Genomic DNA, 12,552 nt, shown 5'->3' with positions numbered 1-12,552 from the left:
CAGCACCGTGTCCCTCCCTTCCTCGTGGGGATCTGCTGGAGGAAAATCTCCAGCTCCTTGAACACCAGTCTGGGCAGAGCCTTCCAAGGCACCTGTGGGCTCCCACTCTGCTTCATGCCCAGCATCACGAGGCCTCAGCTGCTCCCTGCCCTCTCTGCTACCACGCTGCCCCTGCCCGAGGAACAGGAACGCAGCCGAGATATTCCCCGTGTGAGCATCACACACCCCGCGCCCCAGGGAGGCCTGAGGGCACCCAGCTCTAGCACTGCTTGTGGGGCTCCTCCAGGGTGACGTAGGGCACCACGACAGGCCACGAGTCGCTGGGCCAGTATTCCAGCTTCGGCTTGAACGAGGGCATCTCGTAGCTGACGTTGAAGTAGATGACCAGCGGGCAGCAGTACAGCAGGGACATGGCTATCAGCACGTGCCTGCCAAGGAAACCAAAAAGCTGTGTTGGACAGGGGGAGCTTTGCCTGCTGCCATGGTCACCCTGAGGCTGCAGCCTCCAAAGGTCCCATGAGGGCTGCAGGGAGCGTGGGTGCTGCAGGGTTTGTGCCTACAGGGAAATCCAGGCAGAGCTCCGTGAGCTGGGCTGGGGACAATTCCTGGTGCAGAGGGGCTGAGGTGACATAGGGGACTCACTCCAACCATTCCCTGTTTCCTGGCTGAGTTGTCTGTCCCAGCCATCCCAGTGCTTTTTGAGGATGGATCTGAGTGTGCAGCACTTGGACAGGCCCAAACAAAGCCCTGCCTTTCAGTTTGGCTGTTAAAATATCCCAAGGCCATTGCACTTCACACAGCGCCCTGGGAGCAGCCACGGCCCTTTGAGGCCCAGCTGCCCATCTGGGGGGACTCCTGGAACAATTTCCCTTGCAAAACAGTGCTTGGCTGGTGTGGAGGAGGAGAGGGACATGAAACAGTGGTTAGGGCTGAATCCTTGAGCCAGGAGCAGCACCAATAGTGACAGGAAAGGGGCAGACGGTGGGGAAATAATGCAGCTGAGTGTTTCATCTCAGCTGCTGTTCCTCTGCCCCGGACATTTCAGCCCTGGAAATGTTTGGGCTGGGGTTCCTGGAGCCCTTACCAGAAGCTGTGGAAGTAGGGGAAGTTGATGGCCTGCCAGAGCCAGCAGAGCCACCGGTCACTGATCCAGCTGGTGATGGCCAGTGCCCACCACATCACCATGACCGCGGCCATCCGGTGAACCCGCTTGTCATTGCACCTGGAAGACACAGCAAGGGACAAGGAGCAGAGTAATCGTGTTGGAAGGAAATGGAGTTTTAAAGAGGGCTGGTTCCTGCCTGCACATGCAGCAGCGCAAACCCCAGCAAGTTCCTTCGGGAGAGGATTCCTCAGAATTCCACAGGAACGGGGCAAGTGAGGCTCTGGGTGTGAGGATGATGCTGGGAAATGCCAGTGCACTCTTGTCTTTGTCTCCAGATCCTGGTTGGTTCTCCCAGCCCCACACTAGTTCCCAAATGCCCCACAAAGGAGAAGGAGCTGCAGAGATGGCAGCTGAGGGGGAGAATCATGGAATTATAGAACTGTAAAGGTTGGAAGAGACCTTTAAGATCGTCACATCCAACTGTTAACCCAGCACCACCACCATGTTCAGCACTAAGCCCTGTCCTCAAGTGCCACATCCACAGGCTTTTTGGAAACTTCCAGGGATGATGCCTCCACCATGGTCCCATGGATTGTCCCCACTCTGGGGCCAGGTGCCTTTCTTGTACCCCACTGCCCACAGTCCTGCCTGGGCCTCTGCCTGGTCCCTCCCCAGTACACGTGGCTGCTGAAGACTCAGGCTCAATTCACTGTTGTGGACAGAGTCACTGCCCAACAGGAGCACAGCTGGCCCTGCAGGTAACCCCTGAGCCCCCTCCTTACTTCTTGAGCTCCTGCCAGGTCAGGTAGAGCAGGTGGAAGGCGATGCAGTTGAGCACGTAGGCATTGAGGGTCGGCTTGACGAACGACATCAAGGTGCTGATCACGGTGGTGGTACCAGTCAGCCAGAAGAAATGCCTCCTAAGGGGAATTGGGGTGAGTGTCAGTGCCCCCAGGGCTCACAGGATGGGAGGGTAAGGATGGGAAAGATCCTGCTCCTGCCCTGAGAGGGGAAAAACTTCTCCAGCACCTCCTGTCTGTTTGCACTAGGCTGACCTCAGTGTCTATGGGGTCCTGGCAGGAAGGCTGAGGCAGCAGCCCCCAGTGGGTCCGTGACAGACCCGAAGCACAGCCCAGAAGGCGGCTCCTGCACTTCCATGCTGATGCCAGGGCTGAGGGAAAGGCTCTACACAGGCAAGGGCTGCCAGACAGGACTGTGCAAACACACCGATTTGGGCTCGATGAGCAACAATAGGGCTCAGAGGGGCCTTTCACATGCAAATCCCTTCTCAAGACCCTTCCCTCTCCCCCTGCCACGTCTCCACGGTGAACTCCTGGTGACCTCCTGTTCGGCATGGGAAGAGCAGATTTGGAGCAGGTCTTTGCAAGGCTTCTAACCCGGCTGGCTCCAGCCAGGAGGGGACATCCTCTGAGTAAAGCCCTGCTGGGTTCCCATTTCTGCTGGTCCATGCTCTCCCAGTGTCCCCATCCTTTCTGCTGAGCTCCTCCAGCCCAGCCAGCCCTCCTTGAAATGAGGGGTGTAACCAGCTTGTCCTAAGAGAAACCCCCTCAGCCTTCAGGGAAAGCTCTCTGCGGATGGCAGAGGATGCTGGAACAGACTGACAACACGAGTGATTGAATGGTAATGTTCAGGAACATTTCATTTCCTAATTGATTTTGAAATTCTCCATGCAAAGCTTCCTCTGCAGTGACACAAACACAAACATCTCCAGCTGAGAGGAGCCCAGCACAGGAGGGTTTTGACTTTTCCTCTGTCAGCACCAAAAGAAGGAGGACCTGGTCCTAAAGCCCTTCAGTGACCTCAGAGCTGACTCCTTGCAGGGGAATCGGGGGATCTATGGGTCACACACCTCAGTGTCAGTGACCCATCCTTCCCCGCAGAGCCTGCACTGTGTCCCTCTGGCTCATACCTGGTCTTGATGCACTTGGGGAAGTAACACTGTGGGTACCAGAAGGAATAAGCCACAGCCAGCGTCCAGAGGATGGAGAGCTCATCCAAGAGCTGTCCCACATAGCTCAGGGTCATGTGGAAGTACATGGAGAAGAGACCTGCAAGGAGCAAGGACACCTTGAGATGGCAAAGCTCCATCCAACTTGAGATGGCAAAGTTCCACCCTCCCACAAGCCCTGGGAGGTTCTTGGGGGCCATTTCTGAAGATACACCATTCCTGAAGAGCAGGGCATGGATTTTGGTGTTCAAGGAGGCCAGACTGAGTCAGTCCACTCACACTGTGGGGATTTACAGGGCTGGAAGCTGCATATCCACAGCTGGCAGGAACCATGGGCTGCAGGCTTCAAACAGACCTGACTGCTTGGTTGCCCACCCACAGGTTTTCCCTGTGCTTTGGTCACTGAGACCCTCCAAAGGTCTCATGTTGGGTACTTTGGCAACCTGTCTGATCTTCCCACAGCCCTGGCACCCACCTACGAGGAGGAGCAGCCCTGAGACGAAGTAGAGGGGCACGGCCCTCTTCTGGCAGTACTGCCGGTTCAGGTACAGCAGCGCAGGAGACAGGATGAAGAAGCTCACATTGCTGATCTGGAAAACAAGAGGCGCACTCAGCTCCTTGCACAGTCCTGGGCAAGCCCCATCCCACCTCGTGCCTCAGTGTCTCGGTGTGTGAGGATCCTGATCGCCAGCGGAGAGCCTCGTGTGGAAGCAGGGGTTGCTCCTGGCACAGGGAGAGGGCAGAGGGGTTTCTCCAGAAGCCAGGCTGGAGCTGGCAGGGAGGCTCTTGCTGTGACAGCAGTGGCTGCAGACACCTCTGCTCTCGCTCTGGGGCCAGCAAGCCCAGGCTGAGCTGCTGTGTCCCTTTTGGGTGATGCTGGTTTATCTTCAGCTGCCCAGTGCCTCCAAGCAACTCCTCTGTTTGCAGCCATCTCCCTCTCCTGTCAACCCAGACCCTCCAGGAGCTGCCTGGATGGCTCCTGACCCTTCCAGCCAGCAGTGATTCCCCTGAGAGGGCTTGGAAGGGTGTGAGGAGCTCAGCCAGCACAGCAAGGCATGGTCAGCAAAACATCCTGAACTGGAAGTGGGTGTGGTGGAGAGCAGCAGGACATCAGGAGGTGGGAACAGGCAGGAGCGAGGTGACATCCTGTGGTGTCAGGTGTGAAGCCACCTGGCCCGGGGAAGGGAGGTGTTCTGGACACTGGTAATTACATGAGGTCATAAACGTCCTCTGAACACACCTGGCAAATGAACACAGAGGAATTATTCTGCTCTGGTTTCCAACGCTGCAAAATTCCTTCTCTGATGGACTTGGATTTGTCTGGGGTGGAGGGGATGGCTCTGGGGCTCAACCTCTTGCTGGACTGGCTGAAGGTGACAGTGCTTCAGGGAGAGGAGATGCTGATGGGCCAAATGTGGGAGCTGGAGAGGACCAGCGGGTGCCCTAACCTGGACTTGTCTGCTGGGCCAGACCCCCTCCCCCCTGCAGCACGGGGGAGGGAAACCTGAACTAATTTAATTGCCCTCTGTGGCTTCTTACCCTCCCTTTTTCACCTGACTTTGCAAGCTCAGGGAAGGGATATCACCGGGGAACGCGGCCTCCCCAGGGAAAATCGTTCTTGCTTATGAAAGGTTGGGATTGTGGTGCTGCATTTACCTGCCAGAAAGCTCTTTGGGGCTCTGGAGCCATCTGCTGAGTGCCATTTGGCAAACCACCAGGGTGACTTTTATCTCAGCCTCACAATCCTTTTCCTTTCATCTCCCAGCTCGATGCTGACCCAGACCCCACGCCTGGAATTTGGCATCCACAGCTGGAGCCTCCCCCCCTCAGCAGCACCAGGTAAACGGCAAAATCAGCGCTGGGCTTGTGGTGTCCCCTGGGATCCCTGTTTATGGTAACAGGGCTGCAAATCACTGGGATGTTGTCATCTCTCTGGAACACACCCTCTGGTATTCCAGAGGGAAACACAATTCACGCCTAATGTGAGGTCTCTATTCCCTTAAACACCGCAGATTCATCTTGATTTTCACTAAGGCCTCCATGAGACAAGTTGATGCTCCCATTAGCAGCAGTTCTCAGGCCGAATGGATCGGTTTTCCATAGGTGCTTAGAGCCAAATCCAGGCCTATTCCCACTCCAGCCATGAAAAGAGAAGTGCTGCTCCCACTTGCACCCTCGAGGTCAAATTGTTCAGAAACGACCGAGAAATCAAACCATGTGTTCAAGCGACGACTACGCTTCAAACATTTCTTTTCCCGTGAAATGATTAAGGAGGCTTTTGGAAGGCAGGCAGGGATAGCAAGGAGAGGGAAAACACTTGGGGAAAAGGCAGGAGAGTGCAAGTGCCAGCACGCACGGCAGTGAGGAAACTGCGGGAGAGCTCCGGATCCCTGAGCACCGGGCATTGCAACAGTGCCATTAATTACATGATAGCTGCGTTATCACTTCATTAATTCAGGACGAGATGTGCAAGATCAGATAGCAGAGGGGAGGGATAGCCGGGGGAACCGTGCCAACAGGGTCAGGAAGATAACAGGGATTCCTTGCAGAGCAGCCAAGCTGGGAGCTTAGGGGACAGCTCCCACCCCCGTGGGGGACACGGGGTTTTCATCACTCGTCGGTTCCAAGCCCTGATTTGTAAACGCTGACTTTCTGTCTTCCCTCTGGGATGTGGCAAGCTCCGTCTCAGATGTGGGTAGGAGGGTTTTGCTCCCAGTACACCCATTAGCAGTTTTTCTGGAGTTTCTGCTCAGGCTGGGACCCTCTAGCAGAGGTTCTATTTAAACCTCTCTGGTCACGCTGGCCAGGAGGCAGCAGCTCCCTCTGCCCGGGGCGTCGGGGAGATAAGGGAGTGGTGATGGACCCAAGGTGTGACAGGACGTGTGAGAACCCCTCTGCCTGAGCTCCCAGTCTGTCCCACTCCTCAGCAAGTGTGAGTTATTGCTCCAGGTGCCTCAGCTGAGCCCAACTATTTGCTTTTACCAGGAGAGAAGTGAGACTGGGATCAGCAACACAGCTCTAATCCTGATAGGATCACCCAGAAGAGCCCAACTTGTGCAACTCCAGCCCGGGGCGGAGGGACAGAACCTTCACCTGTGACAGGTGAGACCAGCCTCTGATATGGATTGAGGCAGGAGATGCTGCTTTGAGCACAGCAGCAGAGGCCTGGGCTGCTCCTCACTCCAGCCAGGCACTTTCTGCACTGGAAGGAGATTCCTGCAGGGCTCACAGCAGAGAGTTCATTCTCACTCAAAGTGAACAAGCTTTAGCTGAAAGAGGAGCCCACAGGGCCAGAGAGAGAGTGAACACCTCTGAGGCTCTCCAGACCTGTGCAGCAAGTTCCTAAAGCCAGGTCTGTGTTACAGGGGACGAGGCTGCAGGTCCTGACATCACAGTGCCAGTGCTTTGGGGCAGGAAGCAGCAGTTTGGGGAGCGTTTGCAGCGTGCTGGGCTGGCCTCCTGAGCACAGCCTTCTGGGCAGGTAAGAGAGCCAAGGGATTAGTTAGAGTGTGAGAGGGCCAGGACACCCCATACAGCCCTGCCACTGCCACTGAGCCCTGCTCTGGTGGATCTGCACCCTTTGTTTCACCACTTGAAGCATCCAGGAGCTCTGGTGTGCAGCAGTGTCAGAGCTGCTGCAGAGACACTGCTGAGGTGTGGGTGTCATTACCAGCACCCTGGATCAGTCATTTCAGCAAAGAAACGAGGGTAGAAAGACAAGTCCCTGACTGATGACCCTCCTGGAGCACAATTCTGCTCTCCCCCGAGCAGCCAGAAGACAATAAATTTCTGGGTCACTGAGTCACTATAAATAGAGCTTTGTTGCTGAACTGCATCCAGCCATGAGCCACCATGTATTATTAGGTACTTAAAGGTACTGTTTACATTCTTTTCTCATACCCCTGGTGCTTATTTCTAATAAAAAGCATCCAAGCCAAGCAGGCCTGAGAGAGTGTGGCTGGCACAGAGCAATCCCCAGCAGCACATTTGCTTCTGCTGGCACACAGCTGCTCCGCTCCAGCCCTGGGCAGGGCTGGGGAGAAGACATTGAGGAGGATGCTCTGTGAGGAAACCCTGCTGATTTAGTGATCCAGGAGGCTTGGGAAGGAGCTGGCTGGCTTCCCAGCTAGTCTAAAACTCTGGAAAATTGACACTGAGGTAAATATTGGTATAATGAATTCAGGGCGGGCCCGTAAAACTTGCTGCAGAGAAGCAGCAATCTGAATATGGGGAACAAATTAATGGGGAGAAGATGCAGGCTGTTAAATTCACACCTGGGATAGTGCCCTGAACCCCAGCTGGATCTGCAGGATGCAGCCAGCAGGGACAGCTACAGATCTCAGCCTGGTCAGATTTCTATAATCCCCCCTTTAGGGCACATCACAAAGAACCTGATCCTGGGGTAGATCCCAGAGCAGGAAGGGGAGTCCCTGCTCTGCTGCAGGGGGTGAGAGCCAGGCAGTGCCAGCCGAGGATGGGACCCAGGCAGTGCCAGCCAGGCTGTGCAGGCTGAGGAAGGGGTGATGCCCATGTCAGTGAGGCTCTTGCCCACTTCTGGTGGCAAGGTCTGGCCCTGAGCACACTGCAGTCTCGGGGCTGTTGTCAGATGCTCAGACAAGGGCAGGTTTTAGGAGGGTTTGCTCCTCTGCCACCCCTTGTCTGGACAGGAGGTCACCTGCCAGCCCAAGGCAGGCAGCTGGCATGGCAGGGTTAGATTCCTGCTGCTCAGGAATCACATCCTAAGACACAGGCTGCAGAATTGTTTCCCTCCCTTCCTGCACAGGCACTCTGCTGATCTCCTGAGCCTGGCAAAAAGGACATGATGAGAAGCTTTTTCTCTGCTGAGGAAGAGGTTTCCAGTGTTACATAGAGGAGACAAGGGAAAGTCCAACCACTGGAAAAAAATCCTGCAGGGTTTGCTTGTCCACATCCCTCTGTCCCTCCGTGTCGCACTCATTTTTATCTGCATGGACTCATCCATTGGAGAGGTTTTCCTCTCCTGGAGGAAAGCTGTGCCTGAGTCCCACACTGTGAGAATTTATCCCAACAAGCCCAGTGGTGTGGTATGGAAACCTGGGAGGTGGCTGTGGCTCCTCCATCCAGGGCTGGGCACCTGGGTAAGATTTTCAGGAATAGCCACAGAATTTAGAAAGCTGTGCCACAAAACGGCCCAGGCAGCTGAGAGTTAATGTTTTATGGGAATTAAGAGGGCCTACAAGAGTTAGTCCTGCACCTGGCCACACCAATGGGTGTCCAGCAGAGGAGTTGGACACAGAAGTGCTCTTGAAAGCTCCTGAGATAGCTGTTGGTGTGATAAGGATTCTGAGCTCTTTGCCAGTCTGGGTGTAAACGGTGTCTCAGCTCCAAAGACATTTAAAAAATGCTGCCTGAGGTACCAAACTTATGAGGCAAATTTATCTCCTAGAAGGAATTCAGACCAAAACCAAAACTTTCGCTTTCAGGCTTTGTGCTCTTGGTGGAACTCAGCCCCTCTCCAGTGTTAGCACAGAGGCTTTGGGCACTTCCAGCTGCATTTAGAATGGTTTGGGTTGGAAGGGACCTTAAAGATCATCTCCTTCCACCCCTTGCCATGTGCAGGGGTATGTTCCACTCAACCAGGTTGCTCCAAGCCCTGAGGTCTGAGATGCTGATGTGAGCATTGAGTGATTTCTGTATCTCCTTGCTCATTATGCCCTGCTCTGCACCTCTGAGCCCATGCAGCAGCAGCAGTAAACAGCAAACAGCACAAAACACACAGCTGGATGCCACAGGGAAGCAGGATTTGGGCTGGACTGGCAGATCTTTCTTTGTTGAGTTCCTCAAAGAGCAGTGACTACACACAGCCCCCTCCTCTGACACCCTGGCTGGGCAATTAGAGCCTGCAGGACTCAGGCTGGGGAATTATCGTTATTAGAGGTAATTTATTAAAAGCAGGAAATGCTTTAAAAAAAGAGGAAGAGCCATTTCCATGAGAACAAGAACTTCTAGTGTTAGACAGTAATTGCCAAAAGTTGTAAACAGGGCCTGTGGAAGGCTGTAAATCCACATGCCTCACACCCCTGAGAGCCTTTAATTGCTCCGAGGGAGCAGGACATGCTTCAAGAGGCCGCTTATCTCACAGTGCTCTGCAGGCAGATATGGATGCTCCAGCCATGGCACTGGCACTGGATGCAGCCTGGGTGATAAAGGATCACGGGAGGTGAAACTGGCTCATGCACCAGCTTCCCTCTGCGCTGAGTTCCGGATTCCCAACCTGCCTGACACGGTTCATGGAAGTGCTGCCTCTCGTTTTGCCACTCCTGTACATTTAGCTCGAGTATATGAGCCCTGTGTGGGACTTACCCCGCTTGGCAGCAGAGCTGCAGGACTGGTATAACAGGATCTCACAGATCTGGGCTGCGAAGGAGCTCTGCCAGAGTTTTCTCACTGGGAATCAACCCCACAGACACACCAGAAGCACAGCACGTTTTGGGGAGAGACAGCTGTAAGTTGTAAGTTTTCAGTTGTAAGTCCCGTGATTTACCTGAAGCTCAGAACACGCTCCCCATATCAGCACCCTCCAGCACCAGGAAGTTCAAAGGAGTGAGGAGAAGGAAAGGAAACAGGGATATCCCATCCTATGTGGATCCCAAAAGCATCTCCTGGGTGCCTGGAGCCGGCCCCAGCCTCCCTCAGCCACTCACGGTGTTGTAGTACTCGGCAATCACCGCCGAGCGCACGAAGTTGCTCTCACACCAATCCACCTCAGCACTCTGGTAGGAAAATATGCTCGGCATCGTCGGGCACCTTGGGGAAAGGAGAGGAGCAGGTCAGTGGTGTGCACGGGGAGGGGAAGGGAAGGCTGCACACCCAGAGGGGACCCCGCTCCTCACGCGTGTGGCGCCAGCCAGCCCAGCACAGCCTTACCCAGCTACCAAGGACTCATCCTCTTCCCAACACACATCCTATTGCAGAACAGTTCTTCTCTCCCCTCGATGCAGGAGTTGCAAATCGCCCCAGAAAATGCTCTCAGACTCTGAGGGTGGTCACTGAGCCATGGCATGAACACCTCTCGTCAGGTGCCGTTGCTGCCACGCGGCGCTTCCCCATTTCAGCCCAGTCCTTGTCACCCCGTCTTCTCCCTTCTCCTCACTTTCTTTATGACTCAGACCTTCCTGCCAGGAGGACTTCCCTGTGCTCTGAGTTACCTCTGGGGAGTGGACAACCCTACAGAGGTTGGTGCTCATTGGCTCTGTTCTCCGCAGTCGTTCCTCAGCATCTTCCCGAGGGCTGGAACTCAGCGCATGGGAGCTCAGCCCAGGAGCACCAGCACAGACCCTGGGCATTACTGGAGTCCTGGGGCACTGGGAGCACTGGGAGGTGCCTCTTCACTCTGGACTGGATTTCACTTGAAGTGCACTCCCCAGCAATCTCCATCCTGATTTCCCAGTGGCAGGGATCACAGTTTGACACCTCCAGCGTGTTCTCCTCTGCCAGACCTGGCCTCTGGTAGTGGCAGAAGCTGCAGCTACAAATGGAATTCCAAAAAATAAAGATAGTCTAACCTTCTGCCTGGTTTTCTTCCCCCTGTTAAAGACTTCCCTGTCCTCATTGCTTCTCAGCACTCTTTCATTAATTTGAAAAATCAGAAGTTCTGATCCTATTTTGATCAGAAGTTTCCTATTTGGTGGGGTTTTTTTTCAGATCCTTGAGACTTTAGAGCTGCTTTTGAAGATGGGCGCCAACTTTAGAGGCATCTGGAAGCACGACCAAACCCACAGTAGCTGGATTTTTGGTACAAAACAGAGACAGAAATTCCCTGGAGCTGAGCAGTTCTGCCCCTGGATGTGGACCCGTCCATGCTGCTCCAGCTCTGCAGAGTGAGCAGGTTTGGGGTGACACCAGGCAGGTGCTGAGGTGACACCGCTTCAGTGGCATCTCTGAGCTCCCAAGGCACTGGTGGCAAACAGCTTTCTTTGCTTCTCTTTGAAAGTCTTTTCAGCTCTAATGCAGGGAAGGGAGGTTTATCCCAAACCCACTCATCAGCTGATGTTCTTGAGGAGAAATTCCCTATTTGCAGCGGGGCGAGATGAGCCAGCACCGTGCCCAGCAGTCCCCGTGGGTGTGCAGCAGGGTGAGGCTCCCACAGCTTCCTCTGCCTCCCTTCCCGAGCAGTTCAAAGGGAGAAAACACAGGAGGGTGACACCAATGAGCTCTTCTGCAGCTCCTGCTCCGACCAGACAAACCGACTCGGGGGTGAACCTCTGCTGTGCCTTAAGAACTGCAAGTTAACGATGGCATCTCCTTAATCCCAGCTGGCTGCTTCCCAGAGGAGCTGAGATCACAGCTACAGCAGGCAAATAAAATCGGCGGCAGGCAGAAGGGTTTGAAGGCTGACTCTTGGTGCTGCGTTTCCATGTGCTCCTTCACACCACAGGGACTCTCTCCTCATCCCTCATCGCTTCTACAGCGAGGCAAGGTGAAAAAAGAATCGGACCCAGGATGGCAAATCCCACCTCATGGCTGAAGAGATGCCAGTTGAGAGATGGTGAAGGGATGGGGAGACAGAAGAAGGAGCAGAGAAATGGAAGCAGTGATGGAGCGCCCAGCACTGGCTGCTCGTGTCTCCTCCCAGCCTGGCTTACCTGTGATCCCTGGATGGACCAGCACTGCTTCCACACGCTCCAGGAGCTCCAAGGTTTCCAGCAAAGCTGGAGCAGCAACCTGCCCTGCTGCTCTAGCTCCGAAGGAGTGCCCACAGTGTGAGCTCACTGCCAGCAGCCGCCAGAAAATCCCCTCGCTCCGTCCCTAGGGAAAGCTTTGGGATGGGACAGGAGCCATGTGCACCCTCCAGGCAAAGCTGGGCCCCCACAGGAAACATATTGGCTGGAGGGGTTTATATCCATGCCCCTGAATGGGCAGGGGCAAGGAGGCAGGGCAGGGAAGTGTGAGCTGGAAGGGTTGGAAGAGCGGGGTGGAAATGCAGCCTGAAATCATCGGTGTGCCCCTGGGCAGGTTCTCGGCGCAGGCGCACGCACCTGGTGCTGCCCCTGCTTCTCCCAGGGGAGGGAGCATCCACACAAACTCCCTTGCACTTGGAGAACACCCAACACGATGCTTTTCACCAAAAAGTGCGGAGCAAGGTGATGCTGCCTCTTTCAGGATTTAAATTCAAGCCACTTCTCAACTTTTTTCCCAATGTTTTATTGTCAAAAAGAACGTTGTTATCAAATCTCACTCCTTCTAGCCTTTCTTTTTTCTGGTATTTAGTTAAAGAACTTTCTGAACAGGACACCTTTGGGTGACTGCTTTGCAAATATTTTCCTCCTGGACCTCATTCAGGCGTTCAAGAAATTTGGCAGCAATTAAACTTTTCCCCCCAAAACAACATTTTTTCCCTCCGTGTAGAGTTCAGAGAAATATGTTGTTTTCTTAAACATGAAAATTATTATTTGGCCAGTGCTTCCTGGTGGAGCAGGGGAGACACCACAGGCAGGGT

At 54.4% G+C, this 12,552-nt stretch overlaps 1 protein-coding gene across 1 annotated transcript; it reads right to left on the bottom strand.

The window, feature by feature from the left end:
* Positions 1-259: 259 nt before the first annotated feature.
* ACER1 (alkaline ceramidase 1) lies at positions 260-9,850 on the bottom strand (the record flags this gene model as incomplete). Its single annotated transcript, XM_082298069.1, has 6 exons — positions 260-428; positions 1,085-1,222; positions 1,888-2,025; positions 3,036-3,174; positions 3,550-3,664; positions 9,758-9,850. 6 exons carry the CDS (start codon positions 9,848-9,850, stop codon positions 260-262), a joined length of 792 nt encoding a protein of 263 aa, XP_082154195.1.
* Positions 9,851-12,552: the final 2,702 nt, after the last annotated feature.

This window comes from Coloeus monedula (genome assembly GCF_965178545.1).
Source record: "Coloeus monedula genome assembly, chromosome: 27".
Lineage (NCBI taxonomy): Eukaryota > Metazoa > Chordata > Aves > Passeriformes > Corvidae > Coloeus > Coloeus monedula.
The sequence above is the reverse complement of the archived record's forward strand: the minus strand, read 5'-3'. Positions and strand labels throughout refer to the sequence as shown.